This window comes from Panthera leo, chromosome C1 (genome assembly GCF_018350215.1).
Source record: "Panthera leo isolate Ple1 chromosome C1, P.leo_Ple1_pat1.1, whole genome shotgun sequence".
NCBI classification, from domain to species: domain Eukaryota; kingdom Metazoa; phylum Chordata; class Mammalia; order Carnivora; family Felidae; genus Panthera; species Panthera leo.
Window position 1 is genome coordinate 17622413 of NC_056686.1, and position 26957 is coordinate 17649369.

The 26957-nt window shown below is 48.9% G+C and overlaps 1 protein-coding gene across 3 annotated transcripts; it reads right to left on the reverse strand.

Annotated features, from left to right (window-relative positions):
• Positions 1-796: 796 nt before the first annotated feature.
• On the reverse strand, positions 797-25974 carry CNR2 (cannabinoid receptor 2). Of its 3 annotated transcripts, XM_042952856.1 has the most exons (3): positions 25869-25974; positions 25276-25388; positions 797-3438 (listed from the first exon to the last, which is right to left on the reverse strand). In XM_042952856.1, the coding sequence occupies exon 3, from the start codon at positions 3391-3393 to the stop codon at positions 2311-2313; it is 1083 nt and encodes a 360-aa protein (XP_042808790.1). In that variant the 5' UTR covers positions 3394-3438; positions 25276-25388; positions 25869-25974; the 3' UTR covers positions 797-2310. The 3 variants fall into 3 exon arrangements, with proteins under 3 accessions (XP_042808790.1, XP_042808788.1, XP_042808789.1); XM_042952854.1 differs by lacking the exons at positions 25276-25388; positions 25869-25974 and adding an exon at positions 10186-10623; XM_042952855.1 differs by lacking the exons at positions 25276-25388; positions 25869-25974 and adding an exon at positions 10186-10209 and having other exon boundaries at positions 797-3985.
• Between the last annotated feature and the right edge of the window lie 983 nt (positions 25975-26957).

The window sequence follows — 26957 nt, forward strand, 5'->3', positions numbered from 1 at the left end:
GTGCCTTTAATTCAATGATTGGTGTCCTTAAAAGAAGATGCCGGGAGAGGTGGGGAGGGGAGGGCCATATGAAGACGGAGGCAGAGATTGGAGTTCTGTAGCCACAAGCCAAAGAACATCAGGAACTCCCAGAAGTGGGAAGAAGCCAGGAAGGATACTGTCCTTGAACCTCTGGAAGGAACATGGCCCTGCTGATGCCTTGATTTTGGACTGTAGCTTCCGGAACTGTGAAATAATGAATTTCTGTTGTTTTAAGCCACTCAGTTTGTGGAAAATTGTTACAGGAAATTAACACAGGACATACAATGAAGTGCAGTGAGAAATAATGGTGAGTTAAGAAAGCAACAATCTGATGTTACAGAAATTGAGTATTATTCCTCATTGACAGAATTTGGCTGAACTAAGCCAAAAGGTTAGTGGGAAAGGGTTGGAAACCCCAGTTTGGGGTACATATTGGCACTGTGACCTCAGGCAAGTGATTTTGCCTCTTCGATAGTTCCTTATCCATAAAACAAGGATCTTAAGACCCTCATGGTCAGGTTATTATGAGGACTAAATGAAATATCTCATTTGAAAGCACTCATCCTGGTGTGTGGCACATAGTAAAGACTCAATAAAAACCTTGGGACGCCTGGGTGGCTCAGTCGGTTGGGCGTCCAACTTCGGCTCAGGTCACGATCTCACGGTCCGTGAGTTTGAGCCCCGCGTCGGGCTCTGGGCTGATGGCTCAGAGCCTGGAGCCTGCTTCCAATTCTGTGTCTCCCTCTCTCTCTGCCCCTCCCCCGTTCGTGCTCTGTCTCTCTCTGTCTCAAAAATAAATAAACGTTAAAAAAAAAAAATTAAAAAAAACCAGCTGACATTTATGACCAACCTAAAGTTGTCTCAGTTAGTCCCTTTCCCTTGACTAATGAGTTCCTTCATTGTACCACCAGTAATTATCTTCGTTAGTGGCTGTCTTTCCCACCAGAGTGTAAAATGTAAGTCCTTTTAGGTGGGGGCAGAGTCTCATTTATGGCTGCACACAGGACCTAGCACGAAGCCTGGCACGTATTTGTGAGATGGGTGCATGAATGAATGAATGAATGAATTAATTAATGAATAGTGGACACCTTGTCTTGTAAACATTAAATGAAGACATGTTTAAACAATATCTTTCCTTTTACTCTGTCTGTGGTCCCACATAACTGCATTAGAATGCCTCTGTAATCTTCCCCACCAACAATAATTTCTCTTGCCTGTTTTAAGCTTCTTTGGTAGGAACGCAGCTTCCCTGATATGTAAAATATGGGTGTCCTGGAATCTTCGGAAGCATGGGGCTGTGTTCTTGCTGGCGATAACAGACTGTGGGATGTCAGTCCCATGCCTGGCACATAGGAAGGGAATTTCTCCCTCCTCTCACTTGCCCTGTTTATTTTTTGCTGTAGGGGTGTGGAAGAGACAAAGGGGCCGAATTGAGGGACAGCGGAGAACAATTTGGGAGTTTATGAAATCCTAGTGAATGTCTTTCTTTTTCTTGGAGCTGTATTAGATTGGGGCACTGCTTGCTTCCAGGGGAACCAAACCATCAAATAGGACTTCACAGGGTCAATAAAATGCTCTGAAAATTCTGTGTCTTGCACAGTGCCAGCCTCCCCTGTATCCCCGGGACCTAGGTCACAGTGGCTGTGAGTGGAGATTCTCAGGATGTCAAGTGGGGCCATTGCCCTAATAGCAAGATTCCCTGAGCTGGAGGCTTGTCAATTACCTACGAAAGAGGTGGATCAACCCTCTTGACCCTTATCATATCAAAGTTTTTCGTTCTCAGTAGGAAAGGATGACCAGAAAGTGGGGTCTTTCATAGCCTTAGAGCCAAGGAGGCCCTGACAATTAAGCAAGAACAGGGTTGGCCAGCCATCCCATCTGATACTTTGAGATCCCAGGAAAAGAATCCATTCTTCTTCCCAGATGTCCTCCAAGTCCCTTGTTGCTGAGCCTGGAGGCTCCATCTGGCTGCGGTCTCTGTGGTCTCGGGAGGACGCAAGCACTAAGCCATCTTGTTGGGGAGGTTCTCCTAACCTGACGAGCACTGAGCCTGCCCAGGCCTCTGGCCCACGTTGCCACTCCTCACAGGGCCTAGCTCTCCAACAGTCTGTGTGCAAATAGGCGTGGCCAGGCTACCTGCCAAGGGTGGGTGCCATCAGTCATCGGTGAAAAGGGGTAAGTGTCCAGGCCCCTGGGGCTGGCTCAAGTAAGACAATAGGGTCAAGGTTGCTCTCTCTCCTCCAGGGAGTGAAATGATTGGCTCAGCTTGTTGAACTGTGAGAGGCCTCATCAGCAATCAGAGCAGTATAGTCCTCTGGAATCTGGCCACGGGGTGATTTTCACATCAGCCTCTGTCTCAGTAACTGAGGACCTCGGGACTTCTTTGCTTCCTTCAAGCCCACGTCTCCTCAGATGCTTCCTCCAGTGGGCCAGGCAGCGGTGGGCAGAGGAGCGGATCTCCCCACTCCTCAGGGCATAGATAATGGGGTTGACCATGGAGTTGACAAGGCAGAGCAAGGAGCAGAAGGCGAAGACCTTCTTGACCTGGTCGCTTAGGGTGGCGGTCAGGCTGTAGACCATGAGGGCCAGCACCGGGAACCAGCAGATGAAAAGCACAGCCAGCACCACCCCCAGGGTCTTGGCCAACCTCACATCCAGCCTCATCCGTGCCATTCCTGGCACCTGCCTGTCCTGGTGTTCAGCCAAGCTGGCTACATGCTGATGGGCCTTCCAGAGGACATGCCCGTAAGTGTAGATGATGCCAAAGAAGAGGAAGGCAATGAACAGGAGCCAGCCCAGCAGATAGTCATTGGGAATCAGGGGGAAAAGCTCAGAGCAGGGACTGGGACAGCAGGTCCATCCCATAAGGGGCAGGTAGGAGACAAATGCTGAGAGGACCCACATGATGCCCAGGGTTGCCAGCGCCCTCCCACGGGTGAGTAGGGCTTTGTATGTGGGTGGGTAGCACAGACAGAGGTAGCGGTCAATGGCGGTCAGCAGTAGGCTGCCTACAGAGGCTGTGAAGGTAATGGTCACGCTGCCAATCTTCAGCAGGAAGACAGCCTTAGAGTCCACACCGTGGAAGACGTGGAAATTGACGAAGTTGCAAGCAAAGATCACGCTGGCCAGGAAGTCAGCCACAGCCAAGCTGCTGATGAACAGATACGAAGGCTTCCTGCGGAGCCGGTGGGAAGACAGGATCAGGTAGAGCACAGCCAGGTTCTCCAGGGCGCTTAGCAGGGCCAGGGAGGTGCACAGCACCGCAATAGCGATCCTCTGGGAAGCATTCAGGACCATGTACTCTTTCATGGGGTTGAAATCCAAGCCATCCTTGCAGCCATTGGCCGCCTCCATCACCCAGCGTCTCTCCATGAGGCGGGTCCCTTGGCTCCTGCCGGGCTTGCCAAGAAGCCTTTGCTGTAGTACAATGAGGGGAAGAAATGAGTCTTTCTCAATTAGCACAATAAGGACTTCACACAATCACCGGCTCTAGCCACACCCTTTACCTGTGCGGATGGATCTTGCGTTGCCATAGCGATTTAGACCTTTCAACTTTTGAAAAAAATTTGTGTTTTGTTCCCCTGTATTTTGCCCTTGCTCTATCCCACTGGGTCACTAGGTCTGTACTGGTTGCTTTGCTTTAGGAGAGGTATGTGGGAATTCAAGAAGCAGAAGTGTCCTGCAAGGTTTTTGGTCTTTTGTTTTCAAAAAGACCAATCCTGAGACTTCCCTTTGAAAGTAAAAGAAATCTCCAAGTGTCAAAAACTGAGAGGAAATCAAAACCAAGAAAAAAATGGAATCCAGAGTGATAAGGCGGGAGGGGATTTTTTCCATCGGCGTTTTGTTCGGTTTTGTTTTGTTTGCTGGTTTCGGTAAGTAAGATGCCGAAGTTTTAACAACAAAGATGAGTCTTTGGCCTCACGCCAGTAGGGTTGCCAGATAAAATATAGGAATCCAGATAAATCTGAATGTCAGATAATGAATCATTTTTTAGTATAAGTATTCTAAATATTGAGACAAACCGAACCAGGGTTCCCAAATATTATAGGGGACATCATTAGATATTACTAGAAAGCAGACTGGAAAATCCTCTAGAGAGATACACTTTCTAGCCAGGTGATCCAAGATTCCCACATGGAGAAGCCCATGGTGTTTGAGCTCACAATACAAAATTACAAAATACTTAAGAATCTATGGATAAGAGTTAACAGAAATGTCAGACAGTAGAATGAGACTTCCCAGGACTTTGTGTCATTCTTGGGAATATGTTTAATATAATTAAACAATAAGGGCTCAAAAACATGAGTACATAATGGGAGACTGTCTAGGCAGATTTAAAAACGAATCAAGTTGAATTTCTGGAACTGAAAAATAAAGTCTTTGAAAAAAAAAACTCTTAAAGGCAGGTTAAAAAAACAGAACAGGGGCGCCTGGGTGGCTCAGTCGGTTAAGCGTCCGACTTCAGCCAGGTCACGATCTCGCGGTCCGTGAGTTCGAGCCCCGCGTCAGGCTCTGGGCTGATGGCTCAGAGCCTGGAAACTGCTTCCGATTCTGTGTCTCCCTCTCTCTCTGCCCCTCCCCCGTTCATGCTCTGTCTCTCTCTGTCTCAAAAATAAATAAAAAACATTAAAAAAATTAAAAACAAACAAACAAACAAAAAAAACAGAACAGATTCGTTGGAAAGCACTGAACCCGAAAGTAGAGCTGAAGAGATTTCTTGAAACGTAGCACAAAGAGACAAAGAGATGGGACAGATAAAAGAGAGGTTAAGAGGCATGAAGGATTGAATGAAAAGTCCTATAATATATCTAATTGGAGTTTCAGAAGGGAAAAATAGAATTGAGGGTAGGCATTGGGGAGGCCAAAGAGGGAGGCAGATGGTGGAGAATCGTCCAGAATTCTCCTCAGATTCAGAAATCACAGTGAACTCTGAGCAGAATTTTATTTTATTTATTTTATTTTACAAGTATCTTTTTAACGTTTATTTATTTATGTTGAGAGAGAGAGAGACTTTGTGCGTGCATGCAGGTGGGGGAGGGGCAGAGAGAGGGAGAGAGAGAACCCCAGGCAGGCTCTGCACTGTCAGCACTGAGCCCTAGGCTCAAACTCACAAACCATGAGATCATCACCTGAGCCGAAATTGGATGCTTAACTGACTGAGCCACCCAGGTTCCCCTGCGTGCCCCCAGCATAATTTTATTTTTTTTTAATTTTTTTTTAATGTTTATTTATTTTTGAGACAGAGACAGAGTATGAACAGGGGAAGTTCCGAGAGAGAGGGAGACACAGAATCTGAAACAGGCTCCAGGCTCTGAGCTGTCAGCACAGAGCCCGACGCGGGGCTCGAACTCACGGACCATGAGATCATGACCTGAGCCGAAGTCAGACGCTTAACCGACTGAGCCACCCAGGTGCCCCCCAGCATAATTTTAAAAACAAACTCATTCAACGTTCACATATATCATAATTAAACTTCCGAACACCAAAGACAGAGAAAAAAATTAAAAGCAATCAGAGGGAAAGGACACAATACCTGCATTGAATCATAATTACATTTAAAAGCTGATTTTCCAAAAGCAACAATAGATGCCAGAAGAAAGAGGTGGAAGGGAGGTAACTAAACTACAACTCGAAATAAATAAATAGAAGTAGACGTATCTAGTAACAGACCTTTACTGAAAGAACATTTAAACGATGTGCCATCACCAGAAAGAAATTTTTCATAGAGGAAAGAATAGGAAGGCAAGAAGGAACTGTGAACAAATAAATTGCTAAATGTCTGTGTAAATAAAAACAACAGTTTGTATACAACACTAATAAGAATGCTGATGATCAGTTTGGAGGGCATAAAGAAAAAATGGAAGCAAAATTGTGAATGACAGTAACACAAGCCAAGAAAGAGAAAGAGTGGAAGCTTTATTTAGGAAGTGAGTAAAGGCATTGATCTACTTCAGGATTTTAAAAATCAAGCATCATCTCCTACCTGGTTGACTTTGATAGTTTACTAACTGGGCTTCTGGAGTGATCCTTTTAAAATATGTCAGAGGGTGCTACTCATTGTCTGAAACTTTGTATAGGACCCATTCCATTTGGTGTAAAAGCCAAGGTACTTACAATGGCCTAAAGGGCTTTATGTGTTCTGGCCCTATTATCTCTAATATCATGCTTTCCTTGGTCAACCAGCTTTAGCCACACTGGATGCCTGAGGTGTCTAACCTCCTGCCACAGGACGTTTGCACTGGCTGTTCCCTCTATCTGAGCACACTGTCCCTAGATATATGCTTGACTTAGTCGCTCACCTTCTTCAAGTCTTGGCTCGAGTTTTACCTTTTCAATGACATCTTTCTTACCACTCTATTTAATACTGTAACTCACACCAACCTCCTGCTCTTCTGGTCCCCCTCCCTGTGCTCTATGTTTTATTTTTTCCCATATCACTTATCACTTTCTAACATACACTTTACCCTACATAACTTATCTATGTATTATGTTTTATTGTTTATTGTCTGTTGTTCCACTAGAATTTAAGCTCCATGAGGTCAAGGAGCTATTTTGTTCACTCATATAAGGTCTTAGAATAGTATCCGGTACATAAAATTATAAAAAAAACCCACTTCTGAATAATTCTTGGGTCAAGAAATCATAAAGGGAGTCCGAAAATACTTAGAATTGTAACATTAAAATTCGTGGGATGCATCTGAGCAGCACCGAAAAGGAAATCTATAGCCTCACATGCTCATAGTGGAAAAGGAAAAAAAATGTGCTAACCATCACAAAATTAGAAAAGGGACAACAACATAAATACAAAGAAGGCAGAAGACAACTCAGAAGAGCAGAAATTAATTACATAGGAAACTAATGGAGCCTGGAAAAGACTGAGGCTAGTTTTTTGAAAAGGTGATAAAATAGGCAACCCTCAGGAAAGATTTTTTTTTTAATGTTTATTTATTTTTTTTATTTTTGAGAGAGAGAGAGAGCACAAGTGGGGAAGGGGCAGAGAAAGAACGGGAAGGAAGATCCCAAGTGAGCTCCGTGGTGACAGCACAGAGCCCTGTATGGGGCGCAAACTCACGAACCGTGAGATCGTGACCTGAGCCGAAGTCAGACACTTAACCTTGCCTGAGCCACCCAGGTGCCCCTTCAGGGAAGATTTCTGAAGAAAAAAGGAGAGAAAAATAATGGTGTGAAAGAGAAATGGTCAATGATCCTTTGTTGTTGACATTGTTGCTATTGTTTTTGGTCAATGATCCTTTGAAAAGATGTTTAACCTCGATAACGGCCACAGATATGTAAGTTTCGCTCCAAGCAGGTTGGTAAAAACTTAAATCTGAGAGGGGCGCCTGGGTGGCTCAGGTCACGACCCCAGTTCGTGAGATCGAGCCCTGAAACTTGCTCTGCACTGACAGTGCGGAGCCAGCTTGGGATTCTCTCTCTCTCTCTTTCTCTCTCTGCCCTTCCCCCACTTGCATGCTCTCTCTCTCGCTCTCTCTCTCTCTCTCAAAATAAATAAATAAACTTAAAAAAAAATTAAACCTGATGATACTGAGCAGACCAACAAGGCGCAGACCAACAAGAATTTTCAGCACCGCGACGGGGGTGTAAGCTGGCACAACCACCGTGGAGAGCAGTTTGGCAAAATCTGGCAAAGTTGATGTGCCCCTGCCCTTGAATGCACCACCTTCTCTCCCGGGAATATGCTCCTGAGGGACACCGACACGTGTGACCGAGGAGACAGCAACAAGGATGTTTACTTACCTCTCCTGTTTCTATGTATTTACTTATTTTAAAAAAATGTTAATGTTTGTTTTTGAGAGAGACAGAGAGAGAGAGGGAGAGAGCAAGCAGGGGAGGGGCAGAGAGAGGGGGAAACACAGAATCCGAAGCAGGTTCCAGGCTCCGAGCTGTCAGCACAGAGCCCGAGGCAGGGCTCGAACTCACGAGCTGTGAGATCATGAGCCAAAGTTGGATGCTCCACCCACTGAGCCATCCAGGCGCCCCCTTACTTATTTTTTAAATGACATGTGGCTCACGTGAAGCCTTCGCGGGATGGCGCTGGCCCACGCCAGCATGCTGTGCTGCGAGTGGACACCCAGGCAGGGCAGGGCACAGCGCCCAGCAGCCACGGCTGGCAGTCCTATCCGGCTCAGCTGCTCCACCAGATGCCCCACTGGTTCCCAGATAGCTCTGCTTTCTTGCACCTCTGCCCACACCTTCGCCCCAGGGTTCCTTTTTCTGGCTCACCTTCCTTCTTTTCCTTCCTTCTGGACTCATCTTTCGCCCCGTGAAGGCTTCCTCGATCCCCCATCGCTCTGGAAGCTCCCAGCCTTACTCTGCTTATGCTGTAACCAGTTCTGCACTAGGCTTTTCTCCGACCGGAGGAATAACCGCACTAACCAACATTTGTATGGGACTGAAATTCTACAAAGTAATTTGCCACCATCCACTTCACACAACTTGACAATATAAAGATTATGGTTATTGTTCTTGCATAGATAAAGTGGGCTCAGAGATGTTAAACCACTTGGCGGAGGTCCCACAGCTTGGCAAGGTCAGGGGCTGGGCTTTTGTTATTTCTGGGTCTTTTAGTGCCTTGCACAACGCCTGCCATCTACACAGTAGGTGCTCAAAAACTCCCTAATGAATGAACCCCATTTGCCTCAAGTGGAGTGGACCCCAAGGAAGAATGTGAGGGGGAGGGGAGCACATCCTGTAGGTTAAAATTCCAGCAGGGTGGCCTTGTTGAAGATACCGAATGCCTCAGTCTTCCCATTTCTCATCTGTAAAATGGGTTTTGTGAGGCTTTAAGTACATTAATATACTATCTGAAAGTGCTTCTGCTGCTGCTGCTGCTGAGCATCTTCCAATGGGGATAACTCACCTACTCCATGAGGTTCTTAAGAATAACATGCCAGGGGGCGCCTGGGTGGCTCAGTCAGTTGAGCGTCGGACTCTTGGTTTCCGCTCAGGTCATGATCTCACAGTTCATGAGTTCGAGCCCTGCATCGGGCTCTGTGCCGATGGTGCAGAGCCTGCTTGGGATTCTCTCTCTCTCCCTCTCTCTCTGCCCTTCCCACGTCTCTCTCTCTCCAAAATAAATAAATAAACTTAAAAAAAATAATAACATGCTTGGCACATCACAAGAGCTTGATAAATGTTAACCCTTATAATCCAGGTTAAAAATTAAAAAAAAAATTTTTTTTTTAACGTTTATTTATTTTTGAGACAGAGAGAGACAGAGCATGAACAGGGGAGGGGCAGAGAGAGAGGGAGACACAGAATCTGAAACAGGCTCCAGGCTCTGAGCGGTCAGCACAGAGCCTGACGCGGGGCTCGAACCCACAGACCGTGAGATCATGACCTGAGCCGAAGTCGGACGCCCAACCGACCGAGCCACCCAGGTGCCCCAATTTTTATTTATTTTTGAGAGAGAGACAGAGCGTGAGATGAAGAAAGCAGAGAGAGAGGGAGACACAGAATCTGAAACAGTTTCGGGCTCTGAGCTGTCAGCACAGAGCCGGACACGGGACTTGAACTCGTGAACTCTGAGATCATGACCTGAGCCGAAGTTGGACGCTCATCTGACTGAGCCACCCAGGCGCCGCTAGGGCTTCAAAAATTTTAAGACAGCAGAATAATTTTTACAATTGATGGAACCCCTATTCGTAAGTCAGGTAAAATCTGAGCTCACGTCACTGGTAGCCTCTCTTCAAGGCAACCCGAGGAACGTCGGAAACCTCTCGTCTAATCCAGCTCCATCATTTTACCGTTAAGAAAATAGTCCAAGGGTGGGGATACAATCCCTGAGGTCGCCCAGCAAAAGAGCAGCAGACCTGAAACTAGACTTCACATCCCCCCAAATCACAAGACAAGACTCTTGTTCTGTAGGCGCAGAGGTGACCCTACCGACAGAAGTGTTTCCCTGAGACGTACAGTTTGCTGAATGTCGCCAAAGTCACATCTGAGCTGAGACAGGAAATGGTGCTGGCCGAGTTCTCAGCCCTGGTCATGAATGAGTGACAGACAGTGCAAACCTTTCTCGGTTCCCACGTCCCCACCCTGTCACTTCTGGAAGCTTCCTCCCTGCACCCTGCGGCCCCAGCCAAACTCCCCTCTCCCTGAATTTCCCTGGGAAAACGGTCCCCTTCCCACCAGAGCATGGCTTACCCCACGCAGCGTCCAGCCTAGAAGAGGGATGCCGGAGAGGTGGCTGCCGGCATTCTGTGCTGCCCCCAGGTCTGGCGTGGACACTGACCTGTGGTGGTGTCCAAATTCGGCAAGGTCAGGAAATGCAGGCCCTTAGAGGGAGGGCCTGACAAGACAACATCCGACGGCAACAGGATGCACAAAGCAACAGGAAACCCAGCTCCCTCTCTGGTTTCCCGGTGGACGGATAGAAATACCTTCTGGAGTCAGAGCATCTGGCTCCCGGACGGGCCTGCCTCCAGGGCGAGGACTGGTCTGAATGCCCGGCACGGGGAGAGGCCCAGCATGGGCTGCGCGACAGAGGTGGAACCGTTCCACCTCTGCCTTGTCCCATCATGTGACTCCGGGCAAGTCCCTTCGACTTTCTGAGCCCCTTTTCTCAGTTACTTATTTTCTTGAATGTTTACTTATTTATTTTGAGAGAGAGCGAGCGAGACAGAGGACAGGGGAAGGGGCAGAGAGAGAGAGAGGAAGAGAGAGAATCCCAAGCAGGCTCTGCGATGTCAGTGCAGAGCTCGAGCCCACGAGCCCGTGAGACCATGACCTGAGCTGTCATCAAGAGTCGGCCGCTCCACCGACGGAGTCTCCCAGGCGCCCCCCATCCCCTTTTCTCATTTATGAAACGGCAGTGACAATACCTGTCCCATTCTCCTTGGAAAAACCAATTGGTTGATGACCTCCACCATGGCTTTTGAAGCCAGTGAGCTGTGATGGGGGTAGCCATCTTTTCAAAGTGTGTGTAAGACTTTATGTCTGTACATTTTTTAGGGGAAAGCGTTCATATTTTTTTAAATTATTTTTTTTTTTTGCATTTATTTATTTTTGAGAGACAGAGAGAGACAGCAGGAGCAGGGGAGGGGCAGAGAGAGAGGGAGACACAGAATCCGGAGCAGGATCCAGGCTCCGAGCTGTCAGCAGAGAGCCCGACACAGGGCTCGAACCCACGAACTGTGAGATCATGACCTGAGCCGAAGTCGGACGCTCAACCGACTGAGCCACCCAGGTGCCCCCATATATATATATTTATCACTGTGTCAATGAAGTTCCCAATAGTACGAAGCACCAAGTCATGCAAAACCATTTTGTGGCCGACTCTGTACAAATGCAAGATGAAAAGAGAACCAATCTTGGGGCTCCTGGGTGGCTCAGTTGGTTAAGTGGCCTGCTTTGGCTCAGGGCATGATCTCGCGGTTCATGAGTTCGAGCCCCGCGTCGGGCTCTGTGCTGACAGCTCGGAGCCTGGAGCCTGCTTCGGATTCTGTGTCTCCCTCTCTCTCTGCCCCCTCCCCGCTCATACTCTGTCTCTCTCTGTCTCTCAAAAATGAATAAACGTTAAAAAAATTTTTTTAAAAAGAGAACCAACCAGGGACTCCTGGGTGGCTCAGTTGGTTGAGCCTCTGACTCTCGATTTTGGCTCAGGTCAGGATTCCAGGGTCATGGGATCGAGCCCTGCATGGGGCTCTGTGCTGAGCGTGGAGCCTGCTTGAGATTCTCCCTCTCCCTCTCTCCCTCTGCCCCTCTCCCCACCTCGCTCTCTCTCTCTAAAAAAAAAAAAAAAAAAAAAAAAAAGGAACCAGGCAAGTGCTATCCCCACCTAAGAAACATGTCAAAGTCCTTAAACTGCCTGACACTCTTCTCAGACAGCATGTCCATGGCTGTGGTGGGTTGGCAGGGCCTGCAGTCCTAGAGCCCTCATGCTGAGTGTCTGGGAAGGGAACCTTCAGGCAGGGGGATGTGGGGGGGGCGGTGGTGGTGGGTGGGTGCCCCTGGGGGGTTTTCCTACCTGAACTGAAAGTGTGAAGTGAGAGTGAGGCCACGGTAACAGCTGCCCCCACGTTAAAGCCTGAGGGCACCAGGGAAGAGGATGATCGAGGAGGATCGTAACCCTTTGAATGTGGCTGCTACACCTGCAGTGAAAAGCTGAGATCGGAGGTCAAGAGCGGTCATTTTTCTCTCTGACTGGGAGTGCGGAGGCCTGGGTTCTAGTCCCTGTTCTGCTACTGATCATCATTGGGCAGCTCCCTTCTCCTTTCTGGGTCTTTCTTTTCGCATCTTTAAAGCAGGTGGGTAGACTGGGTGATTTCTTAGGTCTCCTCCTGGAAATTCACCATGTTGAATCCCAGACCTCCTTGGATTCGAATCCAGCTCTCCATTTCGTGGGCTGTGTGACACTGGGCAAGTTACCTCCCCTCTGTTTCATTCAGCTGTGAACCGGTGAGAAATACCACCCACATGGCATTGCTGTACCGATTAAGTAACCGAAGTTTCCTAAATTCATGGTGCTGTGCCTGGCTGACAGTACGTGTCCAATAAAAGGCAGGAAAGAACTCTGTTGAGTTAGAATTCTTACAGGATTCTGTGCTCAAGGCTTGTCTGACCTTCATCTGAGAGCTGAGGCAAATAGAAAGATCTCTGCTCATTCTTAGCTGACACTTTATCACCATGAAGGCCAAACCATGACATTTTTAAAACCCTGTTTGACCCACATGACCTTCTTGGCCTGCTTCCCAGCAGTCTGGGCTCTTGGTGCTATGTCCAGCTGTAGGAAGGGAGTCACGGGGCCTTCCTTCCACATTTCTTCTCCTACTTCCCTTCTGTGCTTGATAGCCCTTGGCTGCAAGTTGCAAGGAAGTTCTCTGGGATTTGGGGCTGTAGGCTATTGTCCTTTACCCAAATCTTATCTATTTTTCAGGTCCTGTATCAAGGCCACCTTCTCCAGGAAGCATTCTCTGGTTTCCCGTAACCCTTCCAGATGGTTGAAACTCATTGAGTCCTGCTGTATGGATCACCATCTACCTTCTGTTATTTGTATCAGTAATATTTGTCTCCTCTTGCTTCCTGGATTGTGAGCTTCTAGTTTTGAGAGTTGAATCTGGGGGTCAGGGAGGGAAGACATCTTTGTATTCTAGTTCCCTTTACAATGAAACGAAGTTCTTGTAATGAGGGGTTCTGAGCTAGGCTCAGCAGCCCTCATGGAGGTGGAACTCAGCCCAGCTAAGCAAGACAATTAGGTGGCCCCGAGCCACCACCCCCTGTTCCCAAGCCATGAGAGACAGTGCCCATCGGCCCCAATTCCCCGTCATCCTGAGCCTCACCCTAGTGCCCTTTATCCAGGGAACCAGCCTTCTAGAAAGAGATGGGAACCACAAACAGCAGGTCTAAGGCAGAAAGTGAACTAAAAGGTTGGCAACTGTCCAGGCTCTTTTTGACCTTGTAAATAGACCACGACGGTAGTCATCCCAGAGGAGGTGGGACAGATTGTGAGTGAAGGAACTTAAAAATCTCTCCAGTGATGTGGACGCCTGGGTGGCTCAGTGGGTTAAGTGTCTGACTTTGGCTCAGGTCATGATCTCACAATCTGTGAGTTTGAGCCCTGCATCGGGCTCTGTGTTGACAGCTCAGAGCCTGGAGCCTGCTTCGGATTCTGTGTCTTGCTCTCTCTCTTCCCCTCCCCTGCTTGTGCTCTGTCTCTCTCTCTCTCTCTCTCTCTCAAAAATAAATAAACATTAAAAAAAATTAAAAAGAAACCTCTCCAGTGATATAAGCCCTAGGAGAAGCTTATGGATGTGAGGCAAAATATGGAAATTGCCCTAGGGGAGGGATACAAAGGGCTGTGCAGACCGATTTCTTCTATTTTTTTTAATCAATTTTTTTTTTTTTTTTTTGAGAGGGAGAGAGAGAACGAGCAAGAGGGGAGAGGGACAGAGGAAGAGATAGAAAGAATCCCAAGCAGGCTGCATACTCAGCGCAGAGCCTGAAGCCGGACTGGGTCCCCCAACCCTGGGATCATGGCCTGAGCTGAAATCAGGAATCCGACGCTTAACTGACTGAGCCACCCAGGCGCCTCAAATTGATTTCTTTAATACATTTTTCCTGGGATTTCCAGCACTTGAGCACAAGGCCTGGCATAAAGTAGGCACTTAAATATTTTAAAATCAACACGTTGAATGAATGAACGAACAAATGTCCTATTGGGAAAAAAGCAGGCTTCTTCAGAGAGACTTTGTATTTTCTTTTCCCTCCGCTGCCAGGAAGTTCAGAGCTAAACACGATGCAAGCCTGCAGTCCTGGTTCGTTCAAGGTTGGTTCCTGATTCATTTCTTCTCTCTTTCAGTGGTTTCTAATGCTCTGCTTTTATTTCCACTGTCCTAATTCATAAGATAGACCTCCACCAGTTCTTTAAGGGCAGGATTTTTAATTTATAGAATTGGCGCAAAGGATCACCATGAAGGCCTTTCTCAAACATCTAACGGTTGGCAAAAAAATCTCACTCCCCATGAGTCTGCCCTGTGGGCCTGGAAGTTTCCGTCCTGTCTGCTATCCACTCGCTGTTCATCGCTCCCACCAGGGGCCTGTGGGATCACTACCTGCTGTCTGGACACTTGTTCTCCCTGGACCTTCCTTCCTCGTCTTTCTGTATCGTCTCCAGCCTCCCTCCTGGGAGGAATTAAGCTAAACGGTGTCTGAGGTCTCTTTCCACGGTAGCAAAGGTTAAAGGGCCAAAGCTTTGGAATGAAACATTGCCGGCTTCAAACCCCAGCTCTGCCAGTGGTGGGCTGTGTGACCTGAGGGCGTTACTCAAACTCTCTGAGCCTCAGTTTCTTCATCTGTGACTGGGGAAACTATTACTGCCTGCATTCTTGATGTGCAGATTAAGTAACGATTTAAAACAAGCAGTCGCGTGGGGGCCTGAATGGACTATAGCGTGTTGGTGTGTGATGTGGCGGAAAGAAAAGGGTCTCACGCTAAGCCGCGGGTGCTCAGGGTTTGAGCCTGGCTCTGGCACCAGTTGGTGCTATGGAGAGGTCGCTTTCCCTCCCTGTCCCCAGTGCTGCCATCTGAGAAGAAGATCGAAGGATAACGATGACGAGGGCTTGGCATGGTACTGGCGCCCTCCACGCATTATCTCACTGAAACCTCAAAACAACCCTGCAAGGCTGGTGTAATTATTTTCCACATTTTCCAGATGAGGAAAGCGGGGCCCAGGGATGGATGTAAGAAACGTGCTGGGGGCACCGGGCACGTGTTCATTCCTCTGAAGACGCAGGGTTCCATCCTGTTGGTTTCTGTTCCTTAAGTCTTGGTAATTAACTGACTGATCTGAAATCTTCCCACAGGACAGGGTGGTTGAGCCTTTTCAGATCTTTTCTTCCTTTTTTCAACTACCTTATGTTCCAGCAACTTCCCTTTCAGAGAATGAACCAATGGTGCCCACATCCATATCATATTTGACAGTTTGCACAGTGGGGAGGGCTCATGATGGTATCTGAAGCAGGTAGCATGTCTTGAGCAAATGGGTGCAGAGAGGGCAAGTCACTTACCCAAAGTTCACAGCAAGTGCCAGGCAAAGCTAGGACTTGGGCCCCAGTGCTCCGACAAAGTCAGGTTGGTAAAGGGACAGGATCCTATGCATGACCTTGCCCAGGGGCGAGGGGCCCTAACAACAGCAAATAGGTGATCTTTGTCCTTTAGCCCCAGGGGCAAATTGCATTGTTTCTCTTTCTGGCTTTTTCCTTTTTGGACCAATCTCACTCAGCAATGCCTCCCTTGCTTACATTAGCTGATCTAGATTTTAGTCTTATCCCCGCCAACCAGATGGAGTCCTGACCTCCTCACCCCCAAGGATTTGCCAGTCAGGATCTTGGGGCTTTGGAGTCAGACAGACCCGACTTCCAGAACTGGCACAGCCAAGTGTTAGCTTTGTGCCCTCAGATAAAGTCACTTCTGGGGGTGCTTGGGTGGCTCAGTCGGTTCAGCGTCCGACTTTGGCTTAGGTCATGATCCCCCGGTTCATGGGTTTCAGCTGTCAAGGCAGAGCTCACTTCGGATTCTTTGACCCCCCCCAACCCACTCCCAGTCGCTGCCCCTCCCCCCTCACGCTGTCTTTCTCAAAAATAAACACTAAAAATGTCACTTCATTCACTTCTTTTCCTCTGTTTCCTCATCCATAAAATGGGAATAACATATAGTTATTTGTTGGGACAAATGGGACATACTTCACCGGTGGTGGTGAAGCACGAGAATTAATTGAGATAGCATCATGCTTAATACAATGCCTGGCACACACACACACACACACATATATATATATATATATATATATATATATATATATATATAGTAGAGACTATATATATATATATATATATAGTAGAGACTATATATATATATATATATAGTAGAGACTATATATATATATACACACACACACACACACACAATATGTGTACATATTACAGCTTTCTCCTCACTTCCCCAAGTTCTTTGCTAATTGACACCGAGGGACAATGTCATTTCTGTCGTGCCCTTGGGCTGGTGGAGGGGGGTCTAGGAGAACAGAGCAGTTGAGAGGCAGGATGGAGAGTGGGACAGTGTTAGGGGAGCAGAGGGAGAAGATCCTGTTTCCATTCAGGATGTTAGGAATTGAGTGAACCGGAAGCTGAGGATGTGCCGGGAGCCTGATGGATTATTAACCAGGCTGGGGTAAAGCAGTCAGCACCTGCCAGCCTGCGATTGGGACAAGAGCCCTGGGCCAAGGAGACAGGCTTCTGGTTCCAGCTTGGGGTGGAAACGATGGCCGGGTAACCTCAAGCAAAACAGTCTTCTCAGTGTGCCCATCTGTACCAGGAAGGGGTTTTTGATGACATCTCAAAGGGTCCTTCTTTCCAACTTGAAGTTGTGCAATTAATCACATGGGGCAGGGGGGTTGTTGTTCACTTGCAGAAGAGCTGGGCATGAGAAAGTCAGCTTAGGAAAGCCTGGAGCAGCAGATCTCAAACTCTGGGCTCTCTGCACCCCTTTACTATCTTAAAAAAATCACCAGACCCTGGAGGGCTTTCATTGATGTAGGTTACATCTCTCACTCTTTACTGTATTAGAAAATAAACCTGACAACTGAAAAAATATGTTTAGTGAAACTATATTACATGTTAATAGCAATAACCTATTTTTTAAAAATATTTATTTATTTGGGGGAGAGCATAAGGGGGGGAGGAGACCTAAGGGGGGGGGACAGGGGATCTGAAGCAGGCTCTGTGCTGACAGGCTGATAGCAGCGAGCCAGATGTGGGGCTCGAACCCACAAACTACGAGGTCATGATCTCTGCCAAAGTTGGACGCTCAACTGACTGAGCCACCCAGGTGCCCCTAGAAATAGCCTATTTTGTTTGTTTGTTTGTTTGTTTATTTATTTTTGAGACAGAGAGAGACAGAGCATGAACAGGGGAGGGTCAGAGAGAGAGGGAGACACAGAATCCGAAGCAGGCTCCAGGCTCCGAGCTGTCAGCACAGAGGCCGACCCGGGGCTCGAACTCACGGACCGTGAGCTCATGACCTGAGCCGAAGTTGGACGCTTAACCGACGGAGCCACCCAGGCGCCCCAGAAATAGCCTATTTTTAATGAAAATAGTTTTGGGCGAAAGGAAGTCTCTTAATTATCTGGCAGCCGGATTCTCATCTCTGCTTCTGCAGTCAGCCTATTGTCATAGGTCATTGTGGTTAAAGTATGTGAGGAAAATGAATTTGTCACCACCCTTTACTACTTCCTTTGTGGCAGGCTCTCCAAGAGGCTTTTTACCTGCATTGTTTCCTTTATCCTGCAAACCGCACTTGTGGGTGGATTGTCTTATTTTCCCTATTTTAAGATGACGGTGCTGGGGCCCAGCTGGATGGATCTGCCCCAGGTCACGACTTGCAGGTGGCTTGGGTGGCTACGCGCATGGTGGACCCTGTCCGCGGGAGGGAGCGCATGGTGGACCCTGTCCGCGGGAGGGACGCACTCGGGGCGACAATCTCTTCCCTTTCCTTTTCATCCTTTCCTCTTTGGACTCTTTGCTCCAACCTGGGCCTCTAGCACGACCCTTAGCTGCGAGGGCGGTAGAATCTCAGCTCCAAGAGAGCAGGTGTTCATCGTCTGTTTTGTTCACTGCTGTGTCTCAAGTGCCTGGCACATAGTAGCTGCCCAATTAAATGTTTTCCGAATGAATCGGCTGAAGGGCTTCTCTCTGACGCTTGTGAAAATCCTCAAGGAGGGTGATTTTCAAAGGGGACACAACTGATCTATTTACAGAGGGGCGCCTGGGTAGCTCAGTCAGTTAAGGGGCCGACTTCGGCTCAGGTCCTGATCTCAGGTTTGTGAGTTCGAGCCCACGTGTGCTGACAGTCCAGAGCCTGGAGCCTGCTTCGGATTCTGTGTCTCCCTCTCTCTCTGCCCCTCCTCCATTCACACTCTATCTCTCTTTCTCTCAAAAATAAATAAAAACATTTAAAAAAAATGTATGGGGGGGAAAAAGGGCTGATGGAATGTATATCAGCAGGAAGAACATGCGGGGCTTGACGTTTCAGAAGTGATTCTCAAAGGATCTGCGACAAGAGCACTTAGGACAAGCCTTTAGGAGATTCCCCTGCCCTGCTGAAATGTGCAGGAGAGGGTGGGGTCTTGGGGGATCGAACCTAAATACTAACAGCTTCCTGTGCGCCAAGCTTGGCTTTGCATGTGAACTCAGTTAATCTGCATGATAATCACTATTATCATAGGCTCCCTTTTGCAGACAGACACGAAGTGACTTGCCTGAGGTCATACGAAAGGGCAGAGCCCAATTCAAACCCAGGCTTGGCCCGTAATCATGGGACCTCTCCTCCCAGTTGCTCAGTGGGTCCCTGCAGCTTTCTCCTGAGGACCTCTGTCCTTTCTGAGGAGGGGGCGGGGGCGCTTCTTGAAATTCTGGAAGTAGCATGAGGTCCCCTGTTTCCTGCTTTGCCAGATCCCAGGGTTCAGGGTCTCAGGATGGGGTGTCTGATGACAGGTGTCTTAGTTTTGCCCTAGCAGGGAGTCCCCCTGTGATTCAGGGCCTGTTACTCTGATTCCCTGCCTTTTACCTTTATCTCTGTAACAGGGATTTAAAAAAGGCCTATATCTCTCTCAAAGAAAACCTGCTACAGAAAATTTTGGAAACTCAGTCACGTTAAAGTCTGCATGACTGATAACAGTGCATGGATCTCCCTGACCCTGAGGGCGAAGCTTGGTCATTGGTCATTGGGAAGCGTGTGTGTGTGTGTGTGTGTGTGTGTGTGTGTGTGTGTATAGCGGCTGATCACCCCTTCTGACCATGAAGTGCTCCCTGTAGGGCAAACAAGGCCTTATAACCAGAGAGGGGGCAGAGAGGTGTGATGATGGGGACTTTTCGGGGTGGCTTCTCTATACAGCAGAGTAGGCAAGGGCTAATTAAGTGGTAGATATTCTGAATCACCTGCAGCTTCCCCCAGGTTCCTCTACTCCTTCCTGGCTTGCCCAGATCCCAAAGGGTGTGGTCCCTGCCCTAACCTTGATTCTGGTTGTTTCTAGTTGCACCGTGGGGGTTGCAATTCAGACCAGTTCTCCAAACGGAGGTGGGAGTGGTGGGGCGACAGAGCCACGGAACACAGTGGTGATCATGACAATCATGGAAAGTAACACTGAATGAGCGCTTACTGTATACTGTGTGCCAGACCATTCTATGCCCTTTGCACAGTAATTCATATAATCTGCACGACAAGGCAACGCGGGGACTGGTAGCATTCCCATTTCATAATCGAGGAAACTGGCATCAGCAAAGGGGCCGATTCATAAGACTTTGGGCCCCTAACATCTGGGGTGACAAAGTGGCTAGAGGGCCACGGGGACAGCTGGATGCAGGCTGATGAATGAATGAAACCTGCTGTGGGCAGTCAGGCCATGGAGAGATGCGGAGAAGCCAGAGATGGGCCAGACATCTGGGGAGGTGACCCTCACGCACACTCCACCTACTGCTTTCTACAGAGCGAATTAATGTGCCCCGGTGGCGCTGTTTGCTTTGGGCCCTGGGGCAGTGAGGACGAAAGCATGTCACCATTTCTGGCCTAGAATTTGGGATCAGACCCAGCACACTGATTCCCTCGAGACACCAACTTGCAAGGAGGCCTGGAGTTCCATCTCCTGCTTCCGTAAGGAGAGGTGGTCAACAGGTAAGGATCGACTGAGAATAAGAAGGAAATTTACAAGCAAGCTCTGTGCTGTCAGCACAGAGCCCAACATGGGCCTCGATCTCACAAACCGTGAGATCATGACCTGAGCCGACATCAAGAGTCAGACGCTTAACCCACTGAGCCACCCAGGCGCCCCTACAGACGGAGGTTTAAGAGGCCGCCCAAGTCACGGTTGTGAGTTCTGATTCTGCCTCTTATTAGGTCCGTTGTGTCTTGGGCAGATTGCCTCACCTCCCTGAGCCTCAGTGTCCTCATCTGTAAAATGGGTATAATGAAAGTACTCAGGGCTGTTGTGAGGAGTATATGGGGCAGGGGGCATGTAGCAGATGCATAGCTCAGTACCTGGCCGGCACTTAATCTACCCTCAATTAAGGTCGTCTGTCTGTGTGCCAGGTTATCTAAGGGTCATGGCCAAAACTGAAAGAGTAAAACAAAACAGAGTGAGGGCGTCAGACTAGAATATCTCCAATCTCTTCCGACTTGGGAGCCGTTTCGCAGTAATATGTAATGTTAGAAACCCCAATAGGAATTATTTGAGCCATTTTGTAATTGTGTGTGGCTTGTGAAAAAGGAAGAGAGTTTAAGTTACATGTGCTATTTTCAATACGTGTATCATTTCAGAATTTTCCCTAAGATTTATTTTAAACCCTTTAAATTATATGCATGATGTGTGAAGATAACTTTTGACTTCTCCCCACCTTCCAAGGGGCATGTATGCTCCTTTCTGCTTTGCAGTCACAACAGAAGAAAATGCCTGGTTAGTGAACACATTTTGAGGGAATGTTAATATTGGGACCAAAGGGACGTTACAATAGGCTGCGATGTAACAAGAGGATGGGAATCACTTTCATGACCTGAGGGTTTGAATTCTTTTTTTTTTTTTTTTATTTTTCTAATGTTTATTTATTTTTGAGGAGGGGGAGGAAACAGGGGCAGAGAGAGAGCACACACACACAGAATCCAGAGCTCCAGGCTCTGAGCTGTTAGCACAGGGTCCGACAGGGGGCTTCAACTCAAGAACAGGGGGATCATAACCTGAGTTGAAGTTGGATGCTTAACGACTGAGCCACCCAAGTACCCTGAAGGTTTGAATTCTTGCATTCAATGCTTAAAAAGCCAATTTGTACTTAAAAAAGTTTTTTTTAATTCCTCATGGCTTTATTTTGTCATTTTTAAAAATTTTATTACTTTTTTAATGTTTATTTTTGAGGGAGACAGAGACAGAGACAGAGTGTGAGGGGCAGAGAGCGAGGGAGACACAGAATCTGAAGTAGGCTCCTGGCTCTGAGCTGTCAGCACAGAGCCCGACGCAGAACTCGAACCCACAACCACGAGCTCATGACCTGAGCAGAAGCTGGACACTTACCCACTGAGCCACTCAGCTGCCCCTAGTTTGTACCTTTTTAAAAAGAATCTCATGTTTGTCACAGGCAAGAGAAAATAATCTGAGGTCCCTATTTGCAAGCCTCTCTCTGCATTTGTCTGGCAAGTGTGGATCGCCTTTATGCCCAACACAGGAGAAGAAAGAACACGTTATTTTCTCTTTTTAACAATCTTGAAATGTGGAGAAGCATAAGAACTTCCCTGAAATGCTTTGTAAGAAACTTGATCAGATAAACACAACTCATGAATCTTGAGGCAAATTTTCAGAGGAGGTATTATTTTCTTTCTTATTTCCTTGTGTTTTTGACATCAGAGTTCCTTTTGCATCCTGTCTTTGATCATTGGTTCAATAAGGGTGTAAATTAAATAATAAACAATTAAGAATAAGACCAGTGTAAAACCATATATATCAGCTAAAGCCACTCTAGTCGCCAAATAAGAAACATCCTGGGTGGGAATTCATTAGGTTATCATTCATTTGATCACCACTGACTTCTGCTTTTGATTCTTTTTATTTTAAGAAGCTCTCAGTCTGAATAAAAACAATCTTCTAAATAGCAAAAATAATTATTCGCTTATTTTTTAAAAAAATGGAACCAAGCACCATGAATTTCTAGTGTGTGAACCTTCTGAAATACCTTCCATCTTGTTGGGAAAACCTCGTGGAAAGTAATGGGAGCACAGAGCTGAGCTCGACTCTGGTCTCTGCCATTTGCCCGCTCTGACTGGGCCTTGGTGACCTCATCTGCCAAGTGGGTATTATTAAGATAGGACTCGTGTGAAGTCTTCGAGAAGGTCCGTGAGACACCCTGCACCCCCGCCCGGTTCTCAGCAGGCTCCCACCCCCTCCTCTCAGCTCCGTCAGATTTCCCAGGACCCAGGCAGACCCACGGAGACCCACAGAGGACGATTCACTGTCCAGCAGAGGCAACACCGTGAACGCAGCTGTGGTTCTCGGAGGAACTTTGGGGTGGCCCCAACCCCCCAGGGAGAGGAGGGCGGAGGCGGGGTGGTAGCTGTAGTGGGAGGGGCTGCTTCTGACTCACTGTGCGAGCAGAAGATTGGGGGCCTCCTCTGGAGGGGTAGGAGCAGGTGGAGGGAGGAGAAGGGAGGCAGCAAAGCCCATAGGACACTCAGCCCAACCCATTTCTGTCCGGAGGTCTCCCCAACATTCTTCTGATTTGGATGGGACCTCAGCAGCCTTCCTTCCCAAGCTTGGCTTTTAAAAAAAATGTTTTTTTAATGTTTATTTATTATTGAGAAACAGAGAGACACAGAGCATGAGCAGGGGAGGGGCCGAGAGATGGAGAGACACAGAATCCGAAGCAGGCTCCAGGCTCCGAGCTGTCAGCACAGAGCCCCACGCGGGGCTCGAACTCACAAACCGCCAGATCCTGACCTGAGCCGAAGTCGGGTGCTTAACCGACGGAGCCACCCAGGCGCCCTCCCCCAAGCTTGGCTTTAATGACACTGGGGGGCTCCTCCCCTTCTGATCTACCCTATTGATGATCTGCCTTTCTCTGCCATTTTCTTTCCTTGGCATTTGGGGGGGGTCTTCCCTGCATGGGGGTGGGACAGGATACACCCCATGTTCTGTGGACCCTATCTTTCCCCAGGAGATGGAGGGAAGAGGGAATTATGGCCTTCAATTTCCTTTTCCGAGCTCGGCTGGAAGAGGGCTGATGGTTCTTCAAGCCTGCATGACACCTCAGTGCTTGCAAGGTACTCTCCACACCTGTTCTCTTTGGGTCTCACTACGGTGCAGCCGGTTCTGGCTTCAGACAGACCCAGGTTTGAGTCCCGGCTTTGCCGTGTGCCACCCGCTGTGTGACCTTGGGCTAGGTCTTAGTCCTGGGTGAGCTTTAGTTTCTCACCTCTCAGATGTGGGTGGTGAGAGCATGTGTCTCCCTCACAGGCTGTCGTGAGCACTGGACAAGGAGAGGCAGCCGTGCTGGCAGACTTCCAGCAGGTAGTGAACTCTCAGTAAATGTTAACTTAAGGAAAGGAGCTCCCCTTGGCGGCAGATTGGTAAGGCTTTGCTTCATTTTTGGAGTTGGACAAACTGTAGGTTAGAAAGGTGATGTGACTCCCCCAAGGCCATCTGACTCGTTGGGGAGGGGGACTTGCGTCTTCCACAGGATTCAGCGATTGATAGCACAGGCTTTGGAGCCCAGAGAGCTGGACTTGACACTCTTCCTTGGCCTTGAATTCAAGGTCAACCTTGAATGAGTCACCATTGCCTGTGAGCCTTGTCTCACAGGCTGCCTGTCTCCCTTCAAAGAGTATCCTTGGTTTCTCCTGGCTCAGGGCCTTTTTGCACGGGTTGGGGTAGAAAGCAGAAACTGTCTGAAGACAGCCCTTCTTCCTGTCCTTTGTGAAAATCTGAGTGCGGTGCGGTTAAGTGGGTGTCCCAGGAGGGTGGGGAGAAGAGCCTACATCTGTGACCCAAAGCCAAGGACACAGGACAGATGGCCCCGGGCTAAAAAGGGACCAGAGGTCACGGGTCCCTTGAGTGTTGACATCCTGGGCTCTGCTGTCTTGGGGAGATGGTGGGGCCTCTGGGGGAAGTTACTGGGTGGCTCACCCTGAAGTTGAATCCAAAGCACAGTGGTTTCAAATCCTGGCAAAGAATCCGGACTCCAGGCCTGCCAGGGAAGTGGACAGGGCTGGACTTCAGGGAAATCAAACCCCTTTGGACAATGGGCATCTATCACAGGAGGAACCAGGGTGGCACCAAGGCCGGGCGCCTCCCTCGTTCTGTGCTCTGTACGAGACCCTAGGACGCCATGTGCGTTGCTGGAAGGCGAGAGAAACTCGCTACGCACCGAGACCCCATCGCTGACCAGCTCAGTAGGCTCGGAGTCCTACTGAACATGCTTTAATAAGAATGAATAAAAGAACATTCTGTGCACGTTTGAGAGCACAGGGTAAGTAAGATTAACAGGTGCACCAAGATGAGGAGGGAACAGAAGAGATACACCGGAGGGCTCTGCTCGGCTGGGCCGTGCTCCCATTTTGCCCACCTTAACCACATGGTCTTAACCCTCCCAAAGGTAAAGGCCACGCTTCATTGGTAGAAATTAATGCTAGGGCCAGAGTCGTTAGGGTGCTGACTCCCAGGGACTCCCCGGATTCCTCCACGGCCCCTCCTCTGCCCTAGTCCTGGCCTTTGCGTCCTCAAGGCATCTACCTGCCACCCGTTCGAGAGAAAAACAGCCTGCAGCCATGACGTCCTTATCTCTACTCCATCGAGGGAGCCGATGGATGAAGATCAGAGTCTCTCCACTGTAGTCATTTGCTGACCCAGGTGCCCGCCTGGCGTCAGCATCATCCAGCCCGCCCTCACCACAGGCCCACGAGTGCTGGCATCGGGCCCAACATTCGCAGAAGAGGGAGCCGCGTGGGAAGGAAGGGGACCGATTTTCCTGAGGCCGTGGAGTTACCTACCAGCGCTGAGATGCACCTGGGTGCTGGCCCAGGGCACACTCGGAAACACGACTGTCCTGCTAAGTGGAACCTCCATGGAGCGGACCCCTGGCCTCCTGAGTCTAGTGTGGCTCTAACGCTGTGGAACTGCCCCAGACGGGGAAGCCGTGCTCCCTGAGCCTCAGCCTTGCCACCCCCCCCCCCCGGCCCCCCCGTCCAGCAGAGGGGCCCTGTACTCACCAGATGACCTCTAAGGCCTCTTCCAGCCGATCTACTGGGGTTCTTTCTGGGCCCACTGTCTGCTCATTAGGCCTGACCTTGTAAGGCAGGACACCCCGGTGGTGAAAGGGTGACTGTGGAGCAGAGAGTCTGAGTTCAAGCCAGTGTCTCACTGAATGTGACATTAGGTAAGTCACTTTCCCCCATCTGCGGGGCGGGGAGGGATAACAGTCCTGACTGCAGACGGATGTGAGGGTTAACTAAGTCAAGCCCTGCATGCAGTAAGGCTCTCTGTGTGTCGGTGAGTGTCTCCTTCTGTCCTGACCTTGGTGGTCCCGTCCAAAGGGGAGGACGGCACCAGCCCTGAGCCTTCCTGTGACTGGTCCTCAAAAACCTCAGGAGTCCCCCTCATACGGCAACAATTTCCCGGCCCCGGGCAGTCCTCCCCCTCCCAGCTCCTTACATCCCTGGAGGGAAGGGGTGAAGTAAGAGCACAGGTGTTCTGGAAGGCAGCTATATGCTAAGTAACCGCTAGGCCAGCCGCGCCCCACAGAACACAGTTTTCCGAAATGAGGAAGAGGCCCCAAAGAAAACAGCTGCAGACAGCTACTCACGGTGATCTGTGGCTGAGCTCCCTGATCCTGCTGGGTGCTGAGGAGTCCTGGCAGTCGTGTCTAGGTGGTGGGTCTGGGTCCCAGTCAGAGGCCCTGTTGAACAGCCACCCCAAGCAGCTTTCACTTGCTTTTGCTCTTTCTCACAGATGAGTGAGTGTGGGGAGGCCTGGCCTTCCGTCCCTGTCACCACTTCCCCTCTGGGACCCCACTGCCACAGCATTCTTGTCCCTGTAGCTGAGCTGTTTCTCACAAGGAACTCGGGCCAGCGTAGGGCACAGGTATAGGCCCTGGAGCCAAGGGACTTGGGTTCTAATCCAACATAGCGCTCATGACCTTGAGCAATTCGCTTTAACCTTCCCAAACCTTAGTGTTTTTTCATTGCAAAATGGAGATAATGCACCAGCCTTACACAGATCACCTCAAAGAACATTCCGTTGCAATCAATCCCTGTTGCCTGTCAGATCAGAGCTTTGAAATCCAATGCCCATCGGCACCTGCCAGATAACACAAATGGGTGAAGGGTGCTGGCACGGGGCAAGAGAGAGTAGCGGGGACTGTGGGGGAGTGGAGACACATGACTCAGTCAGAGGGGGCTGGCATCTCAGCTCCAGCCAAGCCCTGCTGCATGGGAGTGCAGACCCCGGCTGCCAGCCGTCCCAAACATTTGGAACATGTTCCCCTTTTTCTAAGAGATAATAGAAATCCTGACCTTTATGTAATGGCTTCCAATTTTAGAATGTTGACCACAAAGTCAAATATTTTATTTTATTTTATTTAAAATTTTTTTTTAACATTTTATTTATTTTTGAGACAGAGCATGAACGGGGGAGGGTCAGAGAGAGGGAGACACAGAATCTGAAACAGGCTCCAGGCTCTGAGCTGTCAGCACAGAGCCTGATGCGGGGCTCGAACTCACGGACCGCGAGATCATGACCTGAGCCGAAGTCGGCCGCTTAACCGACTGAGCCACCCAGGCGCCCCAAAGTCAAATATTTTAGAAATGCTATGTGGGTCAAACCAACACCATTTTCCATTCACGTTTGCTAGATCATGGGCTCCCTGAAGGCAGGGATCGTGTCCCTAATGCCC

Bases quoted from the DNA above. Each gene is read 5' to 3' on its own strand.
- CNR2 (XM_042952856.1), bottom strand. From the start codon at position 3,393: ATGGAGAGACGCTGGGTGATGGAGGCGGCCAATGGCTGCAAGGATGGC.